Genomic DNA, 15,449 nt, shown 5'->3' with positions numbered 1-15,449 from the left:
AGTCATTTTTGTGCGGTAATCTGTTTTATGTACAAATCATTTTAAAATCATCAAAAAAACAACTCTTGTTTAAGCCGTGTTTGAACTTGCAATTTCCATTTCATTTTCCTTGTAGATTAAAAATATCACCAGCAAATATCTCCACAAGTCACTAAAGCTGAGCCAGCCTCAGACTCATGTTGCTCAGAAAGTAGAGCATAATCTGAAGGCCAGTGGTTTGATCCCTGGCTCCTTCACCCTTTATGTCAAAGTATCCTTGAGCAAGATACTGAATCCTGAATTTCCAGGATTGCACCCACTGGAGTGTTAGGGTAGGTTAAAAGAAGTGCTTGCATGAATTACTTCAAGCCTGGTGGGTGAATGAGTCTGGAAGTAAAGAAACACTAAACACTCAAATTGAGTAAAGTGCTGTGCTGTAAAATACAGTGCTGTGAGGAAAAAACCCCAACACAAACACATTTAATATGATTCAAATGATTATTGATGATTTCATTTACTGAAGAAAAAAATCTATTTAAACCTACCTGGTCCTATGTGAAAAAGTAATTGTCTCCTTTGTTAAATCATCATGTATAATCATGATGAATCAAACTGAGTTGAATTTTACTAGACACACTGAGGCCTGATTGCTACCAGATGTGTTTAATTTAAAAAAAAAAAATCACTTAAATAGAACCTTACAGATAAAGTGAAGTTTTGGTTTTGGTACTCTACAGTGAGAGCCATTATGAGAAACCTGAAACAGTGCACACTGAAGACTCATCCAGGAGGTCACCAAAGAACCCACAGGAACATCTAAAGAACTGCAGGGCTCAATGTCTCAGTTAGTTAGAGTTAGAGTTCACAATTCAGCAATAAAAAAAGAGACTGGGCAAAAATGGCATCCATGAGAGAGTTCTGCGCTCTACCTGAAAATCCTGAAGGAGAATGCCTGGCTGTCAGTTCACGCCCCGTAGCTCAAGCATATGCAAAGGGACAACAATCTGAAACACACCAGCAAGTCCACCTCTGAATGGCTCAAAAAACCCAAAATGAAGTGGCCCATTCGAAGTCAGAACTTAAATTGGATTGAATGCTCAACAAGTCTCCAATGTGGCTTAAACAAAACAATCCAAAAGCTTCACCAACAGTTATCACAAATGCTTGATTGCAGTTCTTGCAGCCAGCAGTGGGACAACCAGTTTTTAGGCTTAGAGGACAATTCATTTTTTGTGTAGAGCCAGTGTGTTCCCGTCCATATAAGATTTTAAGCTTCTTCAAAAAAAGTATACATGACAAGTTTGTATGGGAATTAATTAGTGTTGCACAAGTATTATATTTTTTGGAAAGTAACACAAAAAACGAAGCACACATTTTCTCTTTTTTTGGTAATTTAAGATTTAATTTCTTCAACTTTAACAGTCTGAAAATATGATTACACATTAACCAATATTCTATTCAAGCAAGGCTGAGACATGTATTATAATGCAATGTGGAAACAATGAGGTGACAAAATGCTGAGGGTCACTATGTACACAGTTTATATATAAAGAAAATCAAATGGCAATGACATTTACACCATCCTCAATTTCAATATCATATGGCATCCGATGAAAGTGAATTAGAATATATCCAAGTGATCAAACAGTCCCATGATATTCATGTGACATCGTGTGCATACTTGTAAAAATGTCCATCCAACAAAAATGAAACATCATGTTTTTAACCACCGGACAAACACAGCATGATTTAATTTCATTTAAGAGCTTTACTCTCACTTAAATTCCACTGTGCAAATGCGTGAACTGGTAAAACTTGCAGTATGTATGTCTCCTCAGTTCTGCCGAAAGTATTCAACACAGCTTTTCCAAATTTCTATTTGTTGGCCAAACTGTGCCCAACAGATGTGCGAATCATTAAGAATACTTGAAAAAGAAAAATCAGCTTTTTTGTAGTCACTGGTGTCGACTACTGAAACTGTCGTTTCACAAAATTTGTATCGTGACTATGTGTGTAAGCAGATCTGCTCATCAAAGATTTAGAGTCCAGGTTAGTGGGACAAAGACCGGAACAACATGACACAGGACAAAATGTTGTCTTTTCTCGAACTTTTGAAATATTTAGTGTGAAGATGACGACTGCTGTAAGTTGCCGATGTGCATTTCTTTTAAAGGCTATGCTCACATAGAGGATGCCTAGTAAGACTTTCTGTGTCTTTTCTTTTCTTCCTTTGAGAATATCCAGGAACCCCTGGGTCAAGTATGCTTAACAAAACAACACAACTTGATACGCTTTATGCAACACATGCACACAACATGTAACATTCGTGCTCAGAACAGCTTAAAGTTTAAAGTTTAGGTCACACACTGAAAAATCTCATTTGGATCCTTTTATCCTTTTCCAGTGAAAATCAATCTATATCATTTTGCATTTTCTTTTTGAAAAATAGGATATTTTATCATCTTTTGAAATCCGCTGAGAAAGCACGACAAGCTTAACTACGAGACGCTGATACGTTTGAGCAGAGATTTTGCTTTAAAAAATTGAAAAGAATTGCAACCGTGGCAGTAAAACGCTTCTATGAGACTGGTACAAAAATGTCATGACTAAGCCATGATGGAGATGTAACACTATCTACATATAGAATGCATTAGCTGCTTCATGAGTATTTTTTCCCCATTCATTACATAAAGGTGAGTGAGTCTGGCATATAGGCTTAAAAGTAGTCTCTTTCTATTATAAGTCTGTTAAATGTTCTAACTTTTGTCTAGTCTAGTGATTTGCAGGAAAGCGGATAGATGCTAAGTTCAGGACACATACATTTATCGGGTCACAAGAATCAGTGCATCTCAGAACTGTTGTTAATGTTAAAAAAATGAAGAAAAAAAACAAGATTTTGTGTCAATAAAACAGGTGCAGGGTCATCCCAAGCTGAGCCTCAGAGCCCGTGTGGACAGCAGCAGCCACAGCATGGCCCTGTGTGTCTGGAGGCCAAAGAGTAACACACAGTTTAAAGGAAGACCAGCTTTTCCCCTGTGGACCTGTGCAGTGTGGGATGCAGGATCAGGGAGGGGGAGGCATTGGTATAAGTTGGGGTGGGGAGCGCTGCAGGGCAGAGGATGGGGAGATGATCCTGTTTACTATTTGGGTATATCCCCTTTCTTCAAAATGAGCTGCCGCTGCCAGGGCGCCAGTTTGGTCTCGTCATAGCCTAGGTTTCGTATTCGCTCCAACTCCGTCTTCTCCTCGATCTCCTTCACCTTTTTGGCCTGCTCCTCTTCTTTTCTACGTGCACCCATAAAGGATAATTCACAGTAGTTAGAGTTGTACAGTAAATCTTCAGTTTATAGTTGTTACTTCTAACATATGCAAATGACCACATCTCAAGACACGAAGCACTCAGAAGCACAAACCACCACCAAGGCATCTCACTTTTTGGGCAGTATTTACTGTTAAAAGAATAGTACTGTATTTTCTGTATATTAAATTTTTTTTCTTTGCTCTTTTTAAACGTAATTAAAGAAGTTTTTAATCCATTGATCTCAGACTCACAGCACCTAACAAATTTCTCATTCAACACATTTTGTGTTACGTGTTGTATAAAGCAGAATGAATAAAATTTTCTTACCTTTTCTGTTCCCTGTCACATCAGGAGATGGTGAGCACAAGAAGACAAGGTTTAAATATCTTAAACAGCAACAGCAGTTAATTCACAAGTTAAAGCAATTAAATGATAATTTTAACACGTGCAAGTGACAAAATAGGAAGTACACTTTATACTCTAAACATCAAGTTCAAATTGTTCAACAATAAATGTCACAAAGAAGGCTAAAGATCGCACAAATCTTGAGGTAAAGCTGAATTAGTCAATATATTTTTGCTTCCACTGGAGGAAAAAAATGAATGAAACCTTTCATGTAAAGTTCTCGACTCTTTTACTTCTTCCAGGCTCTGATTTATGGATTTAAAAACAGATACAAAACTAGCCTTTTACTTTTAGTGCATATGAGCATATGACGCACCTGCAGTTTTGATTAGGTCCAACATTTTCCCAATGCAAACACAAAAAATACATTTAGTAAGCTGGGTATTTCTGAATATTTGCAGAAGAGCAGAAGAGCTTCTTGAAATGCAAATAAACAGTAAATTAATAAAGAAGGCCTGCAATGGCAAGAATTTAAAGTGCTTTCCTGTGAAAAAAAAACTCTCTAGTAACAAAACCCCCCAACTGGTTGGATGTTTTGGTGGCATCACAGCCACTAAGTGTTTTCTGCCAACTTATTCCAGCCCAGAGCGCCTTTATGTCATCCATTTGGGTTAAGCACTACTAACCTGCCACCAAAAATGAGATGTGCTGAGTAACACTGGCTACTCACCTCTCTTCATCCATTTTCTTCTTCATCATGTCTCTCCTCCAGGCTGGCATTGACGCCAAGCGTGCCGCCTCCTCCTCAGCCTGTAAGGGGACAGAGGGGTCCGGGGAGAGACAGAGATAGGGGCCCACAGCAGTCAGCAATGAATTTGTACTTTTAAAGTATCTTCTGTTGTGAGGAGACTTGTGTCAAGTTTAAGAGAAATCGCGAGTGCAAAATGTCTACTACATGTATTTGGTAAATGTGAGCAAGTTCTTCAGTCAGTTAAGTAGCTAACTCTGCTACAGACTTCACTTGCATCATCTTGTGTGCAACCTTCTTCTTTAAAAAAGTAGTAATCTCAGTCTTCACCTTTAGGTTAGCACACAGTCATGAACAGATGTGCCCCATGAGATCATTTTTAAAATATCTGGTTATAATACACCTGGATATAATAATAGATGTGTTAACATTTGAAATATTTGGAAATTACTATTGAGTCTATTATATTAAATTAAAGGTGATATTGAGATGATTTATGTCGGTAGCACTGCATAAATCATCACTAAAGCAGGCAAGCACCTGCATAAAGAACAACTGTAATGAAATGTTAGTCCAGTCTGTTTGTTTGTGCAGATTCTCAAATGTCAGTTTTAAACAAATGGCCTTTATGTAAGACTTAAGAACCTAAACAATGGTAACCCAATATAGTTGAAACTAATGTATGAATTCACCAAAACAAACAGATCTCACAAAATGTCTGCTTCTGCTGTTTGTTTAAAATGAAACAAAGCCTTTGAAAAGGACAGTGTTTTACAGGATATTCTCTGTGTACACATATGGTAACTGGATCCCTTTTTTCCCTTTCAGGCTGTAACTGGAGGTGGAGCGGGAGAGAAAGAAGGCAGCCATCTTGGATTTCTCATCTTCGCCCAACTAGACACATTACCCTTCTGCATTCATTTTACTGAAGGATTTCACTTGCCCTAGCCAGTGTGAATCCAGGTAAGATTATCTATGGAATTAATATTTAATGAGTCCCCTGGGAATTTTGCCTCAAAAAAAAAAAAAAAAAAAAGAAAAAGAAAAAAACATGGAGAAAACAAACCAAAATAAACAAATTTACACCGCCCCCCCACCAAAACTCTTCACCAAAAAGTAGCTGATAGTAGCTATTAAAGGTTTAAACTAAGTGTGATCAAGTCAACTGGCAGTTAAGTAAGAGTGACAGTTAAGCCAACCAATTAAAAAAGAAAAAGCTGCAAAATACGAATTAAGCAGCTCTCTTGATGGGCTTAATAAAGTTTTTTGGTTTTGTGGGCCATATTTGTAGTGTCAGTGGACATCCACAAGGGTCAGAACACACAACCCTTTGCTGTGCCTGCATACTGTTTGGGATTATAACAATTGTAGGCTATTAGATTTATAAATTTGGAAGTGTGAAAATGACATTGTATTATTAAGATGAAGTTATTGCCTAGACTTTGCTGTGCTAGCAGCTATTTCAATAATCAATAATAGTTTTAGGTAATTTTATTGAATCTAGCATTATTTTTTGTCTAATGAAAGAAAAATAAACAAATAAACTGTAGTTCAGTCAAGACTAATTCTGTTGATACTGTAATTACTACAGCAACTTGACCTCCAGTTCCATATATGCAAGAGCGCATTGTGCAAGCTCAGCAGATTACATCATAGTCTATTATAGTTTTGCCCATCTGTTAAGGCAGTGTTGTTACTAACATCACTCTTTACTGCATTGTGTACGTGCTCCAACTCTGCCTGAAATATTGTGCAAAGGGGAAAAAGTTTGATAGAAAGTGGCTTTAGGTTTACCAGCTGACTGCCTTCTCGTGCGACCTGCAAGTTGATAAAGATTCACTGTAACCTCCTTATGGCTCCTGTAAGCCACAGATAGAAGGACAGCAGGGGGTGTTAAGAGGGTTATTCCAAGGTAATCTTGATGCAATAGAACAGACACTATGAGAATAGTGTGCAGTGTGCGGTTTATTGCATCGACAAGCACTGCACTTGAGGATTACACATTGAAGAGTGTGTGTTTGACAGTTGCTCTTTCATTGGTAAATCAGTGTCGTTATGTAAGTTCTCAAAAGGATGGAAACAATATCTTAGGTAATCTATTGTTTTGGCCTTTTTGCCACACAGGTGCATCAGTGCAAAAACTCCAAATGGTTAATTGCTGCTTAAATCTGCTAATCCCCAAAAATGACAGTTTTATTTACTTATAACACCAACCTAGAAACCAATAAATAGAAGAACATGAAATCAATTATGGAAACTCTGAGCCAATATTTGAAATATACTTATATAATAACACAAGCAAACAATGGAATAAACACCATAAAGCAGTTGTAACATTTTAATGTGATGTTTTATTTAAGTTAAAGTTTTGACTGGTGAATACTTTTAAATATGCTCAGAGAAAATAATTGTAACTTTTGAACCATTTTCACCATATTTCACCAATTCTGTAATGTTTATTAAAAGGCACACCTTATAAGTAAATAATCCACTTGAATTTAAACAAAGACATTTGTGAACCACTAAGTAGTTCTAAACTTCAAACCCACTAAAGACTGAGCTACTTTCTCTTTCAGTTCAAGCAAAAAGGAACCATTTAGACAGTAAGGCCATTTTCCCCTTCACTAATTATCAAGAATGAAGGTAGAACAGAGGCCAGATGCTGCTCACTCGCTGTCACTTGCTGTTTTTGTGTGAGTTCACTGGCTAAAAATGTGACAAAGAGGAGAAAAAGGGACACGTTTGATCATGTGCATAGAAAGAAAGATAAATGGAAATGTAACTTGTATGTAGCAAAAACTGTGTGCAATTCCATGTCATTTTTTAAAGTCGGTGGAATATATGGATGTTATCTATAGACCTGAGTCTGTCACTTAAAAGTGAGCCACATCTTCTTATGCACATTACTAATACCAGTGCCAATTAATCACCTACTGTATGAAAATGAGATGGGATAAAACCCTCACATAAACGCAGTCTGAAATATTCAGTGTAAAACAACTATGCAGAGTTTTACTAATCATCCCCATTACAAAGATGACCCAAAGAAACAAACAGCATTGATTTTTATGGCAAATCTTTTCCTTTTAAACTTTTTTTTCCTTTGTGTTTTGTGGCAATCAATCATACTTCGTCTGAAAAGCTCTTGGTTTCACACAATATGTGCATCTTTTGTAATACAATGCATACTTTCCTCCACTTAAACATACAGAAGCGGTAATGTTAGCACAGCAGCATGGATGCTCTTTGCTGCAGTTAAGTCCATTACGTGACATGACCTAAACATTAACAAAGCAGATTAGGTTCTCTTGTCAGCATGTTGCACTGTGCGTGCTAGTTTTCCACAATTGATCTTAGCAGTGAACCTTCAGCACAACCTTAGCCTACATAGCTATTAGATATCAAAAAGTTCAGCTTCCTTTTCTTTCCAAAAAGCAAAGCTTCGGTCAATGTATTTGATGATTTCCTCATTGCTGAACTCTTTAAGCTCATAGATGACTTTAATTGAATCTTCATTGGGTTCTTCTTTGGGTGGAGGTTTATCAACGTGGGGTTCTTCTTTGACTTTAACAGTAACAGGTTGGGCATCTTTCACTGGACATGGTGTTGCTGTGTCTGGAAGTGTCTCAACTTTAGCTGTTGCTTCAACATGTTGCACGCTTGCCAAGTCCTGCATGTGGTCCGGCTCTGAACCTTTCCCATTAGAAATTGCAGGCTTATTTAAACTGACATTCCCCTGAACACTGTCCTCCACTGAGTCCTTGGGGGGTCCCTGCTCCACACACTGACCATCGTGAGCCACAGCAGGTGACGAACCTTCAGAAACCCCCGAATGTGAGACTGGTAAGGAGGGTTGTTGTGATGGTGCAGGTGGTGCAGAGTGTGCATTCGAAAGTGGGAGTTCAGGAGGTGGTGGGTGGGATGGTGGGGGAGGGAGTGTTTCCTGCATTGACATTATGGACATGTCAGGAGACATGGAATGTAGCGATGCTGTCAGCATGCCTCCTCCCTCACCCGAGTCTCCAAAGTACTTGACTTTTATGTCCTCAAAACCATCCGCCCAATCTCGCTTCTCGCACTCAATTTCCTCCATGACCTCCTTGTGAAACTGCCTTATGACCTCCCATTTGTGGCTGCCAAGACGGTCAAACATCTCATAGCATAAAAGGTGTCGGAATTTCCGCTCACTTCGAGACATGTTCATTTCCAATAGCTGGAAATAGCCAAGCATGAAAAGGTCAAGAGTTAGGCTTTCATAGCTCACAGTTAACCCGTTGATGTGCGGCAGGAAATGCTGTGGCCAATAGATCATCTGAGCACGACTCAGCCGGCGGATCTGGCGTGTGGGCACTTGACTCATGATTGCCCTCCAGTGGCCAATCAGATTCCCTACTACCTGCTTTGATTTCATAAATAGGAGGAGTTTATCGTCTTCACTGTGCATCTCTCCACCAATCTGTGCACTAAATTGGCTGTAGTCCTCCCAGTCCACATCTAAATGATTTCGCCTCCTGCCAGTATATCTAGTCTGATAAGACTCAGAGACTGTATACTTCCGCCAATGTTCAAGGAACAGGAAGACAATTCTCTCTTTCCTCATTTCAATACATTCCTGGACATAGCTTAGATCTGTCTGCACCTCCAAGCTTCTTGTTAGTTGATCATTATTTAAAACAGGGTCTGCAGAAAGAACCTGGCTGAACTGTTCAATATTAGTTGGTGCCATTGCCTCAGAAGACATATATGTCTTAGGAGCATGAGATGCGGTGATAGCTGGTTCTTCAACAAGTGGTAAGACTGATTCCTCCACTGAAGTTAAACCACCATTGGTATTGGATTCCAGTATGGAAGCAGAGGAACAAGGGACCTCATCCTCACAGACCGTCTCTGGATGATAACTAGACTCACTTACCACAGGGAGTGACCTCTTGCGTTTGTAAACCCTATTTGCTTGGTTATCTGCAGACTGCGGCTGATTCTGAACTTCATAATTAGCCTTTAGGTTCTTCACTGAAACGCCGCACTGCTTTATTTCCTTTTCTACATCCTCTCTTGTTGAAAAGGATTGAGAGCGTCCCATAATTCCAGCTGATCCCACTGACTGACCTGTGCTCACATTTCTTGTGTCTTCTTGGGAATATCCAGGACATATAAGATCCAAGATGTCTATCTCTTTGCCTCCCAGAGTGGCAAGAAGGATAGCCATACTCTTTAGGAGGGTAGAAATCTTGCTGCACCAGGCTGGAAGATCTTCAGCTTTGCCATGCACCTGCTTTGGATTGACTGAGAAGTGCCCCTGATTGAGAGCAGCAGAAACTGGTAGAAGCTGGTGAAGCTCCTGCTCCAATTCACTCAGTTCCTTCTCGACTTCTGATACCTTATGCATAACCTGTAGGTTCTCAATTTGCTTCTCAATTCGGTTCAGGTCGGCCTCAGTCATCAGTTCACCAAATGGGCCCAAAATGGCATTGTGGGCGTGGGAGTAGTGCCATTCCAGAGGCTGGTACTGCCCAGTTGATGCAAACTAAATCAGAGGTCAAAGGAGACCAATAGGACAAGGAAAAAAAAAGGAGGAAGGAGGGAGGGATTCCTTCAGCTTGAATTTCCTGGTACGAACACACGCTTCAGTGCAAATCCATCCTAACACACAGGATTTACATGGATTTAGTGGTGCAATGGCACTGCCTGATTACAAGCACAAAGCTTTCCAATGGAATTTTGAGTCAAAGAACAGTGACTACTTTGTTGAGTTATATGCGAAATTATATGTTAGCTAGACCAATACTGGCATGCAAGAGTTACAACATGTTAGTATTTGTATTTTAGGCACTTAACACTGCAGATGTTTCACAACATTTGCGTAATGCCTCTTAAAAGGCTCTATTCTGTTTTTATGAGCCAGTCTTTACTTTTGTCTGATATTTTTTTTATGCATCTACACAACACTTCTACTACAAGGTCACTGACACTGCAAACCATTGGCGTTACTCTTTATGAGATCATGATCTGCTCGCACCCTGCCAGCTTCTCCCCCCCAAAAAAGATGTTGGGGAAATTAAAAAAAAGACTGCTACAATGATTAGATAGAGATGATTTAAATTAAAAAAAAAAAATCCTCAATGGACACAAGTTTTCAGTATTGTTAATATGCTATTTGTGTTACTGTTGGTATCAATAATGGTTGACTTGTAGTGTGAATGGACTCGGCATCACACCACTGAATCAGCATGTAAGAACTTGGAACAGCAAAACTCCACCATCAAACACCAGCCCACACTGTGAACCCATTAGTCAAGTGTGCCAAATTCTGTGATGGTTGTTGTAGCCAAGTATTCAATTCAGTGCACTCCAAAAAGGTCTGCTATTGGCAAGAAGTACAAATACGAACAAGAAACATGTGAAGAAATGCAAAAGAAGTGGATAAATAATTGAAAAATGTGAGAACAAGGAGATGATCATTTTGTGGACGTGAACATGTTTTCATGTGTTATTAGCTTATGTGTTACCAGTTTAATGTTTTTATGAAAAAAATGGAACTAAACAATTAAAACACTGCACGTGAGCAGTGTGTTTAAGCTTGTTGTTTAGTGGTGCAACATTACAATTCCTTAGATAGCAGTAAATTATTAATCAGTCAAATTTAATCAAGCATGTTACATACTACTAGGGTCCTTCTTGTATTACACAGGATTAGCAAGTGTTCAGATTGTTCCGGTACAAACATCTTGTCTAAATAGTCATAATATAGTGCTATGACTGTGCATCAGTGTATGCTGGCTGTAGTCCTTGAGAAAAATATGACCCCACTGAATGCTTAGCTTTAAACTAGCGACTTCTAAGAAAAGCTAACACAAAGAGCAAGAATGATCTCATGCAAAAATGGAACTAAATTAAACATGCCTTCGCACAATGCCAGTGTTCAAAGCATAGACAGTATAAAACATGGATGTAGTTTCTGGCTAGGAAGTGCTTTAAACCTGCTAAAAAGTCTATTTTTGCAAATCTTGTTCATACCATGTTTCAAAATGGCAGATTATCTGTGAAAATGTCTTGTGGTTGCCAGTGAGTATGTGGTTTCACAGTCAAAACTCCTCATCACATCCTTTTTATTCCCAAAATCAAGACGGTGATGGAGAAAACGCTCATCTTGAGGTTTCAAAACAAGACTGCAGAAGCAGTGGGTGATGTAACAGTAGCTACGTCCATCTTTTATACTGTCTGTGGTTCAAAATCACAAACTTCCACGCTCAAATCCAAGCAACAGCTATCCCCTTTGCTTTGCTCATGATCTGAATCTGAAGTCACTTCTAGTCATTTTTACTGTACACTGTTAAATTTATAGGCCCACAAATGGGATAGCTAATGACACTCAGCCATTATGCCTACCTTGCGTTTGTGCTCTTCTTCCTCTTGCATCTTGACCTGAAGCTTGCGCACCATCACCTGCCTTTTCCATTCAGGGATGGCTTTCCCTTGTTCATCGTGAGTAGGCACTAGAGCCTCAACATCTGTGAGGCTCGTCTTCCTCCCTGAATCCGCTTTTGCTGTGCCTCCACCACTGTTCCCATTGATCACAGAGTTGGAGGACAGCTGCTCGTTGCTCCCAGATGTTGACACGGTCCTGCCAGATCCGGAGCCAGCGGGGCTGGGGCTGGGGCTGGGACTGGGGCTGGGACTGGGACTGGGACTGGGGCTGGGGCTCGGATTGGTGGGTTGTGAGGTCACTGGTGTGCTGGTTGGCGGAGGGGATGGCGGTTTGGCTGGTGGGCTAGATGATCGACTCTCTGGAGATGTAGAGTTTTCCTGAAGAGAAATAAAGGCACAGATGGAAAAAAACAAACAAACAGGAGTCACATAAATTTTAACACATGTGGCTAAAAGAGAGTGAGATTTTGACTTTCACAAATCAGGCCAGAATGTGGTTAGATTCACATATAGTTCATTTAAAATAGAGAGCGTGACATCAAATCCACAGTTGATTGTAAAAACTGTGAGTTAACTTTCAGAACGATCCCTTCTGCATGAGTCACTGTCTGTAGCTAAGGAAGCTAAGTGACCTACATTGTTTCCTGTGGGCCCGCTGTTGGAAAACACAGTGGTGTAGCCTTTACTGTGAGGTGTGGGCTTGAGGCTCTTCCCTGCCTTGATCTCTGCCAGCAGCTCCGAGTTGTCGCCGGTGGGGGACATCATGTTGAAAGATTTTGCGCCTGCGGACAAAAGGACGGAGCAGGCAAGTGAAACCAGGTAGAAAGATTGAGCAGAGAGAGATGGATACAGACAGACTGAGAGAGATAGACTGATGAGGAGAAGAAGGGCTTGAGTGGCATTTCACTGTTAAATATTTCATCCAATCAGCAAGGTAACAATGCTGACCTGGAGCATGTTGGACAATGATGGGAGGTCATAATGGTATTCTAAACCTCACTCATGGATAAGCTAGATACGTTTCTTTTTAGATTTGATTACTCTGGTTGGCATCTGCCTTTATTCCTGCTGGGGTCGAATGTTTGCTGGAGACATAAATATCGTTGGGCAACTGTTAAATCGGCCAACAGCTGGAGTGAGCCAGGATTAAATGAGGATGAGCAATTAAATATACTTTCATTACAGTGAACTCAAAGAACAGAGACACACATTCTCTTTCATTGTCATCTGACCATTATCGTTACAGCTCAGCTGCTGTTAAACACCCTAAAAAGATATACATTCAGTTCCCGTTTACAATAATCTACTGAATGAATCCTTCAACAAATTTAACTACACTTCAACTTCAAACTCTGTTTCAATGCAATTGAAAATTAACTTCATTTTCACTTTTAAAGGAAAAATAAAATTGGTCCTATGCCAATCAGGCAATGTCAAAATATGCTGCTAATTTATGCAATTATACATATAGATCAGCTTTTCAAAATGATTATACTAACCATAAAGAAAACCATAAAGTACTGCATGCAAGCACCACTGCAGCTGTCGTTTGAGTTCTTAAGCAAGAAAACATTTAAAGTGTAAATGGAAAAAGCTCAAAGATGATGCTGTAGTGCACAACAAACAGTTACGCATATCTTTTTACCAGGATTTAAATGTAGAATATTTTGAAGCAAACGCACAAAAGGACACCTCACCTGTTTTTGCGAATGTTTTTTTCTAGGAAAATAAATATCCTCAATCCTTCATTGTTTACTCATCCTCTATGTGCAGAATGGAAAAAAACAAAACAAAAAAGAGTCCTACTGAAAAAGTGCTCCCTGTTGAGACAACCGCAATGCTCCGGCCGGACACAAAGACTCGCTAGCGTGCCACCCCACCTCACTCTCCCTGCTCTCTCTGTCTCTCTCGTGGGGAGGAGAGAACAGCTTTCCATTAAAGACCTATCATCACAGTTGGGGGAAATCTAAAGGAATCACCCGTAACTGGAAGTGACAGCCAGCCATTGGCAAGCCAGCTAGGAATTAACACACACAAACGCACACACACACACCGTGTTTCAATCCCCGGCTTCTCAGTGCCCACAGCCAGACCAAGATTCAGTTCGCTCGACCTGATAAACTGTTTCGAGACACATACAGCTGTCCCTCATATTTTCTGCATCACATAGAGAGAGAAAGAGAGATAGAGAGAAAGAGAGAGAGAGCGAAAGAGAGAGAGATTTGCCTGTGTGTGACACCACTAAGCCTTTTTACAATGTGTGCTTGATTGAAACTGTGGCCTGTGTAAAGCTTCAGGATAAAAAAGAAAGAGCTGAAACACCTTTGACAGCTATTTAAATTCATTTTAAAAAGCTCAGTACATCGCACGAGAGGTACAAATCTAAAATATCCTGGGCTAAAATGTAACTAGATCAGTTGCACATAAGCATGATTAAATGCTTTTTCAAACTTAAAAACAGCTAAACAACATTAAACAGCTGTATCTTTCAAAAAAAAAGACACATTCTAAGTTGGTGTGCTTGCAACTTTTTGAAAAGAGATTAAAATGTGTGTTTTTGAGTCTTTGCTAGTACGATTGTATTTAGCCTGGGATGTGGGTGGAGAGAGGGTGGAGGTTTGATGAAGAGACTCACACAGTGGGCAAACAGTGTGACATGTTCCTATGGCGTGTTGCTGTTAAGGTCAGCTATGACCTATGATATAAAAAGCAGGATCCTTTGCACCCTTACAAACAGAAAACCACAGGGACACAAACCTCTTCATTCAGCCGCCTGGTTTGTTGCTCCAAGATTAATAGAAGGTTTTTAATTTTATGGCCTGTTTATCACTACTGGTTAATTCTGTTGAACAAATCATTAGATGAAAATGTGCGCAGTACAATATAAAAGGTAAGCGGTTGTTCTCAATAGAAGAGCAACAGGACAATAAAGGACTCGTAACCATCGCCATTGTTGCAGCAGCATTTGGAATTTGCCACTTGTTCTGCTGCTGTGGCGACAACGAGTGTTTGAGCTGTAAATTTATCTTAAGCTCTCAAACGAGTTGGTGGTGTTTCATTTTATGACCACTAAACAACTTGTTTAACAGTGTCACGCGACTCATGCCATTAGCGAGCACACACCACTCTTTAGCTTTAAGTCTTTTATTGCTCTCCTACCATTGGTCGGCAGAAGGAGCATGAACAGATAGGACAGTTGGATAATTGCTGAACAAAGCGTACAGATAACATAAAGAGACTGTAAAAAGGTATAATTGTCACTTATGCTATAGCCAGGTTATATTTTAATGGTGCGTTTACTTACAGCTTTGTTTAAGGTAACAAAACGCCTCGCCTGCTGTACTTGTTACAAAATGTTTCTTAATTAGATTGTAATGTTGAATTTTCTGTTATTCTGTGTTTTATGTTGCCGTTTCACTGATTCTGAAATCTTAGTAAAAATCTTTTTTTTTTTTATGTTGTTTTACCTGGAATACAGTCACTCTGCACTAATACTAGTCCTCACTGTATTGACCATGCGGCATTGGGTAAAAATAGATAAAAAAATGTAGGTAATCATTCAAACATTGCCTTTGTTAACAGCAATTACGGTCACATTGTACTTAAAAGTAAATTTCTTTCAGTTCAGTTTTCAAAGGGTGATAGAACAGC

The 15,449-nt window shown here is 39.5% G+C and overlaps 2 protein-coding genes across 3 annotated transcripts in view; both read right to left on the bottom strand.

Annotated features, from left to right (window-relative positions):
• Positions 1-1,345: 1,345 nt before the first annotated feature.
• The window catches only part of espn (espin), a 38,717-nt gene continuing 24,613 nt past the window's right edge, over positions 1,346-15,449 (bottom strand). For both annotated transcript variants that reach the window (XM_082518810.1, XM_082518811.1), the window contains 5 exons: positions 12,435-12,580; positions 11,760-12,176; positions 4,357-4,435; positions 3,608-3,629; positions 1,346-3,264 (listed from right to left, as the gene is read on the bottom strand). In XM_082518810.1, coding sequence (XP_082374936.1) covers positions 3,120-3,264; positions 3,608-3,629; positions 4,357-4,435; positions 11,760-12,176; positions 12,435-12,580 — 809 coding nt within the window. In that variant the 3' untranslated portion in view covers positions 1,346-3,119. The remainder of the gene's footprint in view (positions 3,265-3,607; positions 3,630-4,356; positions 4,436-11,759; positions 12,177-12,434; positions 12,581-15,449) is intronic.
• LOC309697680 (espin-like protein) lies at positions 7,768-9,813 on the bottom strand (the record flags this gene model as incomplete). The annotated part of the gene is made up of 1 exon (XM_082519795.1): positions 7,768-9,813. The coding sequence occupies one exon, from the start codon at positions 9,811-9,813 to the stop codon at positions 7,768-7,770; it is 2,046 nt and encodes a 681-aa protein (XP_082375921.1).

The sequence above is a fragment of the Aulonocara stuartgranti genome (assembly GCF_965226115.1).
Source record: "Aulonocara stuartgranti genome assembly, chromosome: 20".
Taxonomy (NCBI): Eukaryota; Metazoa; Chordata; class Actinopteri; order Cichliformes; family Cichlidae; genus Aulonocara; species Aulonocara stuartgranti.
This window is presented reverse-complemented; position numbering and strand designations above follow the sequence as displayed.